General features: G+C 35.0%; 1 protein-coding gene across 9 annotated transcripts in view; it reads left to right on the top strand.

The window, feature by feature from the left end:
- Positions 1-14,490, top strand: part of LOC127409657 (phosphatase and actin regulator 1-like) — a 66,876-nt gene that overhangs the window by 16,753 nt on the left and 35,633 nt on the right. For 7 of the 9 annotated variants that reach the window (XM_051644381.1, XM_051644382.1, XM_051644378.1 and 4 more), the window contains exons 2-6: positions 5,698-5,862; positions 5,997-6,077; positions 7,379-7,483; positions 7,664-7,870; positions 11,104-11,338. In XM_051644381.1, coding sequence (XP_051500341.1) covers positions 5,698-5,862; positions 5,997-6,077; positions 7,379-7,483; positions 7,664-7,870; positions 11,104-11,338 — 793 coding nt within the window. The remainder of the gene's footprint in view (positions 1-5,697; positions 5,863-5,996; positions 6,078-7,378; positions 7,484-7,663; positions 7,871-11,103; positions 11,339-14,490) is intronic. The other 2 variants (XM_051644380.1, XM_051644379.1) reach the window with 2 other exon arrangements.

Here is a 14,490-nt window from a genome sequence, read left to right on the forward strand (position 1 = left end):
TGTTTTTTGTTTTTGGCGCCATTCTGAGTAAATTCTAGAGACGGTTGTGTGTGAAAATCCCAGAAATACTCAAACCAGCCCATCTGGTGGAGGCCTGGGTATCTCAGCGAGTACTGATGCTGACTATCACCCCTGAATTCAGGGCGTGCTGAGTGACTCCAGCCAGGTCTCCTAAGCAACCAAATTGGCCCGTTTGCTAGGGAGGGTAGAGTCACATGAGCTAACTGCCTCGTGGTCGTGATTAGTGGTTCTCGCTCTCAATGGGGTGCATGGTAAGTTGTGTGTGGATCGTGGAGAGTAGCTTGAGCCTCCACATGCTGTGAGTCTCCACGGTGTCATGCACAACGAGTCACGTGATAAGATGCGCGGATTGACGGTCTCAGAAGTGGAGGCAACTGAGATTCGTCCTCCACCACTTGGATTGAGGTGAGTAACCGCACCACCACGAGGACCTACTAAGTAGTGGGAATTGGGCTTCCAAATTGGGGAGAAAAGGGGATAAAAAATAAATAAATAATAATAAAAAAAAAACAGCCCATCTGGCACCAACAATCATGCCATGGTCCAAATCACTGAGATCAAATTTTGTTTTCCCATTCTGATGGTTGATGTGAACATTAACTGAAGCTCCTGACCCGTATCTGCATGATTTATGCACTACACTGCTGCCACACGATTGGCTGATTAGATAATCACATGGATGATTGTTGGTGCCAGATGGGCTGGTTTGAGCATTTCTGGGATTTTCTCACGCTCTAGAATTTACTCCGAAAGGTGCCAAAAATAAAAAACATCCAGTGAGCGTCAGTTCTGTGGATGGAAACGTCGTTGTTGATGAGAGAGGTCAACAGAGAATGACCAGACTGGTTTGAACTGACAAAGTCTACGGTAACTCAGATAACCGCTCTGTACAATTATGGTGAGAAGAATTCATCTCTGAATGCTATTCTGAGATGCGGGTTGGTGCTGTTTTGGCAGCACGAGGGGGACCTACACAATATTAGGCAGGTGCTTTTAACGTTGTGGCTGATCGGTGTAAGTCATGTCATGCAAGTTATAACTACTAACATAAACATCAGGACTTGTGTGTAACAGAATATCTCCTTATGTTTCAACACGCGTCTACAAACAACACAAAAAGGCAGTCACAGCCAGCACGCGCTCGTCCACTTTCATTAATTTCTAGCTTGTTTTATTCATGTTCCAGGGCTTTTTGTAGATCACTGGTTAGATGGACCGATCAGACGTCTGCATATTTTCAAAAATGTCACGTTTACCTATTTGAATGAATATCAGATGCTAAAACTACATGGAGTTATAGTCCTTACCAGGAATATACTTTAACGTCTGTTGTTGTTGATGCTTGAGGAATTGCTATTGGCTGTTTTCACCGCATAATTAATGAGGTATGTCTCATGTAATGTTAATTATGTAATTTATGTTATGGCATGGGTTTCTTATTGTTTTAGTTAGCGTGGGTGTGATTATTCTTAATCAAGAGAATCGGTTGATTCGGTAAATTATTCTATAGTTTGAAGTGCTTGTACCGTCACACACGAGTGATACCTGCCGGTGAAATCACATGACGTGATCAAGTCATGAAGCGTTGGATTGAAACAAATGGTTTGTTAAGGTTTCAAATCTTTATGAAGTGTGTTTCAGAAGAGCTCATCACTTGAGGTTGCTGATGCCTGATCTTTTGATTGCTTGAGGGAGACATCAGTTTGATCATTATTTTCTATCAAGAATAGGAAATCAGTGTCTCAAAGCAGCTTGTAGTCACTCCTTTTCGGTCAGTTCCCATGCTATATCAGAGGCTATTTAGCAGAGATGGGCCACTTCTATTCAAATGAATGGGAGAAATTGGAGGGCCCAACCAAGGAGCTCTGAGCACTCAACGTATGTAGACAGGAGCCAATCACCGCCTTACAGTTAATAGAGCCAATCACCTTTTAGATACGGACATCGCCTGTCAATCAACTCTAGAACGTGCATGTGCATTAGCTACACGAGCTGAGAAAATGCCGTTTTTTAGCGTAATATGAGATAAAGAAGCACCCTTTATGATACCAGTGTTGTCAGATTTTATTGCTGATTTGTTCTTTTGGTTCTTTGATTGTAGTCTTGACCTACCGTTATTGAGATTTCGGTGTTTCCCCATTCAAGTAGATAGGTGCTGACTTTGACTTTTTGCTAGAAAGACTTCGGCTATACTGCTATTAATGCGTGTGCCAGATGTGTGCATATTTTTATGTCAGCCAAAGTTCAGTTGAGGTGTACGCTAAAAGGGGGGGGGGGGCATGGGCCCCCCCGTCCACCCCGGTTCTGGCGCCACTGCTTACATATGTCAGTCTATACGGTTAGTGGTACTCAGTTTAGTGTTTAGCTGGAAAACGAGCATCACACTTTCCTTTACCTGCTGACCCGTTTGTAATGCACCCAAGCTATTTTTACACACTCTGAGAGTTGGTGTTGTTTTAGTTTAGAGAAAAAGACTAAGAGGCGAAGGAGCCAAAAACACTTCGAGTTCTCCCAGAGGAAGTTTCCAGTGATTTTAGTGCAACGGTTGTGCTATTCAGAATCAGATTCTGAAGATTTTACAACTAATTGCACGTTGTTTCAAATGAACTTTAATAGTATTGTTTCTATTTAATTGGCTCAACTGAGGCCAGTCATTAAACAATTGATTCCACAAAGAAGTGCAGATAAAGCTGCATTCCAGCTACATACATTCACATGTGCAACGAAAAATTACATATATGCAATAACTTCACCAAATCACCCTATAACTTTACACAAAACATTATTATAATTACAGTAAAACAACATCAATAATACTAAAATGAGCTGAAATCTCTATGAATTCTGAATAACAACTAATTAAACGTCCCGATAAATTTCTTTTGAACAAACAATTGTGCTTAAATTATTCAAGCGCAAGGGCTTAGGTCTGCACTTGATCGTTTTGAGTTAGTCGTACTTAAAATCTTAATTTATGGATTTTTTAAAACGAAGAAGTTCAAGGAGCTCACAATTATGAATTTACATTATGTATCATTAAGTTCACCTTATAATTGATATTTTATACACATTAGTGCAAATTAAGTAAAGCTAAAAATGTTATATGAACATATGTACGTTTCTGAGTAGAAGCTATTTATTTTCAAATGTTATTTTTGCACACTATTCTAAAGAAATAAAATGGTCATCAAAATGTAATTGCTTGCTCCACCTCTGTAACAACTATCCTTTCTGTCTGATGTCTAGTGCTGCAACAACTAATCAATAAAATTAATAATAATCGATAATGAAAATCATCGACAGCCAATTTCATTATCGATTAATTGGATATGTGTGGCGTGTACTCCGTCAGTGATGTCACTACAGTAGAGTAAAATGCATTTACATGATAACTCGATTGAAAAATGAGGGAGACAAATTGACGTGACTTTAGAAACACTTCAAAGATCATAACAAGCTTAATAAAAAACATTCAAATGTAACTTCTCATAAATCAGGCTTTGTTTAAAGTGAGAGTATCAAATTGTGAATTCAGTACCGTGAATCGAACCAAATCCTTAAGTCCGTAAAAAAAAAAAAAAAAAAAAGACACATTTTAATAAAACACAGGAAGCAAAATTTCTTTTTTAATAATTTTTGTAAAAAAAAAAAAAACACATTTTAACAAAATACAGGAATTATTTTTTTTTTTTTAATAATTTCTATTAAAAAACATTTAACAAAATACAGGAATACATTTTATTTTTTATAATTTCTATTAAAAACATTTAACAAAATACAGGAATTAAATGTTTTTTTTATAATTTCTATTAAAAAAAGTTTATTAAAATACAGGAATTAAAATTTTATTTTTTATAATTTCTATTAAAAAACATTTTTAAAAAATACAAGAATTAAAATGTAATTTTTTATCATTTCTATTTAAAAAAACATTTAACAAAATACAGGAATACATTTTATTTTTTATAATTTCTATTTAAAAAACATTTAACAAAATACAGGAATTAAAATGTCATTTTTTCATTCAGTTAATTGAAGACATAATTGAAGATTAATCGATTATCAAAATAATCCTTCGTTTCAGCCCTACTGATGTCACCGAGCCCCAACCTACATTTCTTCTCATTTAATATCCTGTATAACACAGAAATATCAAAATTATGTGAGGAAAATGGGTTGTGAGCACCGTTTCCTTTGACTATAACTTCTGTTTGCTTCTGTTGAAGGTCTTTTGCATTGCTCTCATTTACTCATTTCAAAGCAAAGTTCTTTGCATGCTGAAAAAGTGACCGAATTAAAACCACTTATTTATTTAGGCAGAATAGAAGCTGAACTCATAATACAATATGGAGTGATTACTTATTAGGCCCTTTCTAATCAGTAAGAAACCATATTATTCATGAGTGGGAAATGAATTTTGGATTATCAGAGCAGAACTATAATGATATGAAGCGTATCTCTTATTCTCCTGCCGTCGGAAGATTGGGATTATACTATATATATGTGACTTTGACAGTCTTTTCCTTTTCTAATTTCACCTCATCTAACAGAATAAATGTGTTAATAATAAATGTGCTTTTTTATGGAAAAAATGATAAAAACACGTCTCGGACAAAAAGGAAAGAAAGAGGGTGGAAAAGTGTTTTATTAAATTCTGTGGTGATTATTGGATTGGTTAGATTAGTTTTTCCAGTTATTTGATCCTAAAGGAATTTGCTCCCTGCTGCTGCATTTATGATGCAGTTATTCGCCTAGTTTCTTTACCTTTAAAAATAGCCTGAATTATTTTGGTTCATTTAGCACATTTATAACAGTTCTGATTTTATTGAAGACTTCATGATGTAGCTTTTGTCCTAGACATTTTAAACGTTTTTGCTCATTTACATTACACTTAAAAGTTTTGTAAAGTATGATTTATTTAAAGGGGTAGTCCATCCAAAAAAATCAATCATTTCAATAATTTTCTGACCCTCATGTTCTTTAAAACCGGTATGATTTTATTTCCTTCATTTAACAAAATAGTGAAGTTTTGAACAATAAGCTGCTCTTTTTTTCCTATAAAAGCAGATGGTGATTTTTACTGTTAAGCTCCAAAAAGTACAAAAAGCAGCATAAAAGTTACATAAAAGTAGATCATGCGACTTGTACGCAATATTAAGTGTTTTAAAACTAAATGATTGCTTCAGCGTCAATGATGCTGAATGCTATTGGTTCTCATGTGTCACGTGATTAATTGCGGTGCTCTAAGTTTGAATATATGGAAATGCAAAGAGATTTAAAAGCTGTGGTGGAAGGGAAGATATTCAGTGAATAACAACTTAAATCTGAGTCTGTTTCTCACACAAAACTATTGTCTGATTTCAGAACTCTTCTAATATAATATATGCGTATATGCAGATATATATATTCAGTATATATATAATCTTAATATATAAGTATTATGGACTACTTTTATGGTACTTTTTATTTATAGAGCTTTATGGTAAAAATCACCATCCACTTTCATTGTAAGGAAAACAGCACTTCGGACAAGCTCCAAAAAAATCTTCTTTTGTGTTCCATGGAAAAAATAACTGCATGCAGACTGGGAATGACATGAGGGCGAGTAAATGATGGCAACATTTTTAGTTTTGTGTGAACTATTTCTTTAAAATGTCTCGCATGTCTTGTGTTCAGTAGAGGGCGCTGAGCGTCTGGCGGCGATGCGCTCGGATTCTCTGGTGCCCGGGACACACACACCACCAATCCGCCGGCGCAGCAAACTGGCCAGTCTAGGACGACTCTTTAAACCATGGAAGTGGAGAAAGAAAAAGAGTGACTCGTTCAAACAGACATCTGCCGGTAAACACACACATGTGAAAATACTGCACACGTGCACAACTACCTGTACACACACACACACACACACGTACAGACTGATGCGCTGCTATCTTTAGCTGTTTTCAGTTTTGGCTTGTTTCATGAATTATTGACAGTTCTGGAGAGGAAGATGTCGACACGTCAGAGCAGAGAAGAGCTCATCAAGAGAGGAGTGTTGAAGGAAGTGTATGAGACAGGTAAATAGTGATACTCACACACACGGGTCATTCTGAGAAAAGTGTTGCAAATCATGTCCAAGAAAAAATATATATAAATAAATAAATGATAATAAATCAAAATATAGTTCTAAAATTATTTTAAAACAATAGGAGATTTTTTTCAATTATTTCTCACTCTCTCAAATTTGGCCAAAAACAAAAAAAACATTAATAAAAAAGAAAAACATATTTAAATAAAAATAATAATAAAATAAAATGTAGGTCTAAAATTATTAAAACATTATTTCTTTTAAGTTTAGGCGAAAGAAAATTAATAATTAAAAAGTAATGTTTAATTCGTAATATTAATAAAGTAAAATATTGGTCTAAAATAATTAAAAAATAGTTTTAAGTTTAGATAAAAAAAACACTTAATAAAAAAGAAAAAATATTTAATGAAAATAAATTATTGGAGATTTAAAATGACCAAAATTGTAATAAAAAATCTAAATTATTTAATAAATAATACAACTAAAGTACAATATATGTATAAAATTACTAAAACAATGTTTCTTTTAAGTTTATGCAAAGGAAAATGTTTTATAAAAATTTAAAATATTTAATAAAAATAATAATAAACTAAAATATAGGTCTAAAATTAATAAAACATTGTTTTAAGTTTAGGCAAAATAAAATAGTTAATAGAAAAAAAAATATTTAATACAAATAATAAAAAAGTAAAATATAGGTCTAATTTTAAAAAAATGATTAAGCATTTATTCAGTCACTTCTAAGTTTAGGCAAAAGAAAATAATTTATTTTAATAAAAAAATAGTACTAAAGTAAAATATAGGTATAAAATATTGTATTTTGTGTATGTCTACTATTATTAAAACAGTTTCTTTTAAGTTTAGGCAAAAGAAAATAAATAAAGTATTTAAAAAAATAAATTATTAAAATATAGATCTGAAATTAATAAAACATTGTTTTGTATATATCTAGGCAAAGGAAAGTAGTTAATAAATGAGGAATTATTTTTATATTTATTATAATAATTATTATTATTTATTACATTATTAAATGTTATTAAAAATACAGTATTACAATAAATATTATTTTTATTATAATAACTTTTGATTACATTTCACAGGACTACTTCTTCCACTTGACTCATTAAATAATTATAATTAAGCATAATTTATGGGGGGTTATATGGGTTTCCACGGTTATGGAAAACCTGGCAATATCATGGAATTTGGTCAAAAAATGTGAGAACCCTGAATTATTAAATTAAACTAAAATATCTCAAATATCACAAAGTGTTGATTGTGTCTTTGTAGATGAGGTGAGTGTTGACAGCGGTCATGTGTGTGTGAGTGATTTGGACAGACAGACGGTCATCAGTCCAATATCAGAATCTACAGACACCAGCGTCACCGTTACAGGTGTGTTACAATACACAACTACAGTCTTTAAATGGGTCATTAGCATTTTTTTATAATAAGCTCACTTATAATGTTCATCATAGTTTCTTGGTTTGTTTGTTTGTTTTGTTTTGTTTTTGTAAAAATGGACTAGTAACGAGTACAGTTTATAAACAGTCATATTCCCTCTGTCCGATCTAGTTTCTTTCTCAGAGGTCCAGTCGTCTGGAGAAACAGTGACATGTCTCACTGATCTCGTCTCAAAGCCATCTCAAGCCCCGCCCTCTGTCAAACCTGTGCCGTTGCCAAGCGACAATGCTGACATCACGCACATGAGGCCATCAGTGTTAAAACAGCCTCCTGCCTTACCGCCGAAGCCATACAGCAGAATACCTAACCACCTGACAGGTAACACACTACTGAGGGCTCTTCTGTAGACTTCTCTAAAGAGTTTGATGTTGTATGTGACATACTGCGACTTTCAGAACTTCCTCTCCAGTCCACCCAGAACATTTATTTAAAACTAAACTGCAAAAAAACAACAACAGAAACCCCCCGGCTTGTTTCAGAAATCCTCATGATTATGAAATCACAACCATGAGCTCATTAACATATGACCGGAGCTCATTAACATATGACCGGAGCTCATTAACATATGACCGCCCACATTTACACTATTGTTTGCCTTTTTTCATCCTGGATGATATTTGATTTATATCTTATTTTTATATATAATATAATTTCATATGTATTTATGATTTTGCTCTGAAATGGCTTAAAAGGGTAATTTGTTTTTCAATAGAGGAACATCATTTCAACCAAACACCAATTTTATCAGAGTAGATTTACTGTTAAATGCGAGTAAAATACCGTAAAAAAAAATCTAGTTAAAATAGTGTTTTAAAGGCATAATTCACAGTTTTTCACCAATTGAACACAAGAAAGAGTGATTATTTTTATTTATATAAACCAATATAACAATATATTGTAATAAACTAGTTAAATATTGCAATATTAACCTACATATACATTTTACAAAAACATTTTAATACAAGAAAAATTCCACATGGAGACTTTAATTTTTTTCAAAATGCCGCAAACGAATCGTGCTTCGATTGCATTCATTGGAACAGACTGTTTGAATTTATTCCTGGAAATAAATCTAATTGTGCTAATGCAGTTTATTTAAAACATCTGTTTTAACACTCGATACTCACTAGATACGAGACAAGAGAGACTCGTTGTTTTTCTCCCCAATTTGGAATTCCCAATGCGCTCTAAGTCCTCGTGGTGGCGTAGTGACACACGTCAATCCGGGTGGCGGAGGACGAATCTCAGTTGCCTCCGCGTCTGAGACCGTCAGTCCGTGCATCTTATCACGTGGCTTGTTGAGCGTGTTACCGCGGAGACGTAGCTCGTGTGGAGGCTTCACGCTATTCTCCGCGGCATCCACGCTCAATTCACCACGCACCCCACTGAGAGCGAACCACATTATAGCGACCACGAGGAGGTTACCCCATGTGACTCTACCCTCCCTAGCAACCGGGCCAATTTGGTTGCTTAGGAGACCTGGCTGGAGTCACTCAGCACACCCTGGGATTCGAACTAGCGAACTAGCGAACTCAGCATCACAGTATTAATGAAAGCACTTATATTCAGTACAACAGATCTCTTGCTTGTGAGATATTAATACAATTATAGTTGAAATATAATTATTTGTTATTTTTATTATTATATTGAATATTACATTTTACAATACTTTAATTTTAATTATAGTGCATGTCTGTTTCAATTTCTTACATTTCATGCATCTAGATAAATTGAGCTTTTATTTTGGCGGAAAACCCAATAAAGCACTTTCAGTTTGTATGTTTTTGATGACAGCTTCACTCATTCACTTTGAAGTGTGCAGCACATGCAGACTTTATATTTATTCAATTAAATCTGCACTTTTTGTGGATTAATCATCACGCTAGGACATATCCGATTTGAATTTGGCAGGGTTCCCACTCGTCCTGGAAAACCTGGAATTTTGCAGTGCAGTTTTCCAGTCATGGAAAATGAGAAAAATACCTAAATGTCCTGGAAAATAATAATTAGTCCTGGAAAATATTTTTGTATAACGAAACTGTTTGACTGTGTCGCTAACAAGGTTTGTGCTGCATCTATAAAAACATAGTAATGATTGTCATGGCTGTCAAATGCATCAGTTCGTATAGTTTTGTCACTGTCAGCGGCTGTGCATTGTGAAACAACATCAACGGTTGACTGTCATGAACGAAGCCCTCATTCAATGACAATGGTCAGACCGCAGATTTTTTTGAAAATGCATTCACACCCCGAGGTGGTAGTGTGGTGATGCCGCCTTTACACCTCGGGATGTGAATACATTTTTAATAATTCAATGATTGGAGTCTACCATTACTGCGGTTACAACATGTACGGCCCTATGATTTCCGCTATGCGGAAAACATGGACAGAAATGCTAAATCCAGTCATAAAAACGGCATCTGCTATAAAACACAGAATGTCAAGGAATTGTACATATTTGGGATGAAAATGAATGTTTGAATGCACAATTAATCAAATTAAAATCGCAATATGTCTTAGAGTCATTATTAAACCGCAAAATGCTGCGATTTAATTGAGTAAATATATAATCTGCATGTGCTGCGCGCTTCAAATTGAATGTGTTCAAAACTGCTCATCGTGACCATCATGTGTTTGTGTAGTAAATGACATAGAGTAGAGCATTCTGAAGCATGCAGCACATACAGACTATATTTATTTAATGAAATCACAGCTTTTTGGGGTTTAATAATCACACTGGGTCATATAGCGCACTGCGGTGAGAGATTACTGTCAAAAACACAGAAACGTCAAAATAAAAGCTTGATTTAAATGGATGTGTAAAAGGGTGAAAAAAAGGACAACAATATATTACTACTGTATAGATATGTAATGTATAGTGTAATTAAATGCAATTAAATAATAATAATAAAGCAATATCTCACATCTGTGATGATTTGTTGTGCAGCACTTCATTTGACAAAAATATCTCCATTGTTGTTTCAGATTGTATTAAGGCACTTCATTTGATAAAAATAATGCAATGTTATGTTGAAAAGTTAATATATTTCTATTTTCATTTGATTGAAAGTTTTAATAAATTCATTTGATTAAACAGCATTTTGATATCAAATTTAATTAAACCGTAAAATACAGAATTCAGGCAAAATAACCATCCAATAACCACAATATACATATTAAGACCTCTAGTGTGTTTTTGCTTAAATATTACACCGGTTGGGCACATAAAATGTCCTGGAAAATTGTGCCTTGAAAAGAGTGGGAACCCATTCCTTTTATCCCAAATATGTAAAATTCCGGGACATTCCACATTTGAGAGTTAATTCCATTTTTATGACTGGATTCCGCGATTCCGTCCCTGTTTTCCGCATAGCACAAATCAAATATATTATGAATATTCAATGTATCGGCCAGCCCTGGTTACACATCAACAATGATTCAGTGTTAGGAAGTCTTTAAGATACAATAGTAAAAACAGTCTGTTTAATTGTAAAAGTGGAAAATGATCATGAAAAACTAAATGATGTTTTTTTTGCTTTTTCTTCTCTTAGAAACACTTGCTAAACTGTCTCCACCTCTCCCTCCAAAGAAAGTGATGATTTGTGAACCGGCATCTTCGTTTCCTCTGAAATGTCTGCCATCACTGGCCACACACATGCACACACACACTCTCACTTACTCTCACCCGCAGCAGTACTCTACAATACCCCTCTCTATACATCCGCCCAGCCGCATCATAGAAGAACTCAATAAAACACTCGCGCTCACCATGCAGAGACTAGAGAGGTGTGTATTAACACACACACACACACATACACACATACACACACACATTTGTTGTTCTGTCATATTGGAGACTTTTCATTGACTCCTGTTTATTTAATATTGAACAAATAATATTTTCTGTCGCCTAAACCTGACCTTCACAGAAACCTCTCTGCATTTGTACATTTTCATTAAGTCATTATTCAGTTTGTTTATTAAGCCAATTTCCTTGTAACGGTACCCACAACGTCAGATGTTTATTTTATTCTTATTAACTCTTTAAGCTTTTAAGTTCTTTTTTTTTTTTTTTTTACGATTTCCTGTTTCAGTGGCATACCCAACATTAAAGGCTTATAATTGTTAAAAAACAATCAAGGAGGGTCAAGTGTTTGGTATCATTGTAAAGAAAACTTTTCAAATGTTTTAATGATATAGATTATGATACATTCTATGACTCTCAGCCTAAGAAACTGCTGAAAAATCGCACCAAAACATTATTTGCCATTATATAGCTCTGGGTGTAAATAAGGTGGCTCTGAAAAAGCTTTTGTTTTGTTCCCAATCATGTCAACTGTAACTGAGTAAAATTTTGTGTTGATACGACAAAGCAATCAAAAGTTATCATAGTGTCCAAAAACATCTCCAAACAAATAAAACATAATAATTGTACATAAGAACTAATTACACATGCAAACACAACAATGACTAAAGGTTTGCATAGCATGCAGACATGATTTTAGTAATGAGATTTCACAGAATGAGTTTCATTCTGTGCCATTTGAGTCATCATTGAATCTGTGTCATGTATTTGGCGCCATCTCCTGGTGGTCATATGTAATATAAACTTGTTCAGTTTTGGTCATAATGTCTACATGCATTGGAAAGTAGAGTTTCTAAGCTTTCAAACGATACCTATTTTGTGTTGATCAAGACTGTGATTATTAATATTTTGAAATTATTATTTTTTACCTGTGGGCCCGCCGGCTTAAAGGGTTAATTAATATGTAAAAAATATTTAATTGCAATTAATCTCTTACGTTAACGTAAATATAAAAAAATTAAAAAATATTTATCTTCTGAAAATTTATTTATTTTTAATGTATTCAGGTCATCTTCAAAGGAAATAAATCACAATAGTATGTATTAAAGATGTTTTCTTGATGTCACAGCACCACTATAACTATTGCTCATTGGTAGGGATGGGAATCATAAGGAATTTAATGATTCCGGTTCCGATTCTATTTACGATTATTTCAGTACTTTTAAGGAAGAATTATTTGGAAATAAGAAATGCCATTTTTCTTGCATTTACCATCCTCGGTATCCTGTTGCCAAATGATGAGATGATCTAAGAGTTCAACAGAGCAGATAAAACAAATCAGAGATAAATGTAATAAAATAAAAAGATTCAGTAACCACACCGACTGATTTATACTGCATAAATAACTGTTTCGTGCTGTAGATTAAGTAGTTTTGCACTGCTGGAAACACTGTGAGAGTATTTTAGTTTAGTATTCCGTTCGCATCGCTGGAAAATTGCACGTTCAGTAACCGTTAAACAGAACTGAAAGTCACGAAAAATCATACCGTTCTGTCAGGAAGACTCGCAGATTTGAGTAATTTTTTAGGTTGCATTTATTTGATGAACATAAAACAGAAATGTAATGTCTGTCTTTGGCGTGAGCCCCGTCTGGCGGTCCGAAGTTGTTGTACTCGGAACCGTCAGATCCTGCTGGAGATACAGTGGTGTGAAAAAGTGTTTGCCCCCTTCCTGATTTCTTATTTTTTTGCATGTTTGTCACACTTAAATGTTTCAGATCATCAAACAAGTTTAAATATTAGTCAAAGATAACACAAGTAAACACAAAATGCAGTTTTTAAATGAAGGTTGTTATTATTAAGGGAAAACAAAATCCAAACCTACATGGCCCTGTGTGAAAAAGTGATTGCCCCCTAAACCTAATAACTGGTTGGGCCACCCTTAGCAGCAACAACTGCAATCAAGCGTTTGCGATAACTTGCAATGAGTCTTTTACAGCGCTGTGGAGGAATTCTGGCCCACTCATCTTTGCAGAATTGTTGTAATTCAGCCACATTGGAGGGTTTGAGCATGAACTGCCTTTTTAAGGTCATGCCACAGCATCTCAATAGGATTCAGGTCAGGACTTTGACTAGGCCACTCCAAAGTCTTCATTTTGTTTTTCTTCAGCCATTCAGAGGTGGACTTAATGGTGTGTTTTGGATCATTGTCCTGCTGCAGAACCCAAGTTCGCTTCAGCTTGAGGTTACGAACAGATGGCCGGACATTCTCCTTCAGGATTTTTTGGTAGACAGCAGAATTCATGGTTCCATTTATCACAGCAAGTCTTCCAGGTCCTGAAGCAGCAAAACAGCCCCAGACCATCACACTACCACCACCATATTTTACTGTTGGTATGATGTTCTTTTTCTGAAATGCGGTGTTACTTTTACGCCAGATGTAATGGGACACACACCTTCCAAAAAGTTCAACTTTTGTCTCATCAGTCCACAGAGTATTTTCCCAAAAGTCTTGGGGATCATCAAGATGTTTTCTGGCAAAAATGAGACGAGCCTTAATGTTCTTTTTGCTCAGCAGTGGTTTTCGTCTTGGAACTCTGCCATGCAGGCCATTTTTGCCCAGTCTCTTTCTTATGGTGGAGTCATGAACACTGACCTTAACTGAGGCAAGTGAGGCCTGCAGTTCTTTGGATGTTGTTGTGGGGTCTTTTGTGACCTCTTGGATGAGTCGTCGCTGCGCTATTGGGGTAATTTTGGTCGGCCGGCCACTCCTGGGAAGGTTCACCACTGTTCCATGTTTTCGCCATTTGTGGATAATGGCTCTCACTGTGGTTCTCTGGAGTCCCAAAGCTTTAGAAATGGCTTTATAACCTTTTCCAGACTGATAGATCTCAATTACTTTCTTTCTCATTTGTTCCTGAATTTCTTTGGATCTCGGCATGATGTCTAGCTTTTGAAGATCTTTTGGTCTACTTCACTTTGTCAGGCAGGTCCTATTTAAGTGATTTCTTGATTGAGAACAGGTGTGGCAGTAATCAGGCCTGGGTGTGGCTAGAGAAATTGAACTCAGGTGTGATAAACCACAGTTATGTTTTAACAGGTGGGGCAATCACTTTTTCACACAAGGCCATGTA

This window comes from Myxocyprinus asiaticus, chromosome 19 (assembly GCF_019703515.2).
Source record: "Myxocyprinus asiaticus isolate MX2 ecotype Aquarium Trade chromosome 19, UBuf_Myxa_2, whole genome shotgun sequence".
In the NCBI taxonomy this organism is placed as follows: Eukaryota; Metazoa; Chordata; class Actinopteri; order Cypriniformes; family Catostomidae; genus Myxocyprinus; species Myxocyprinus asiaticus.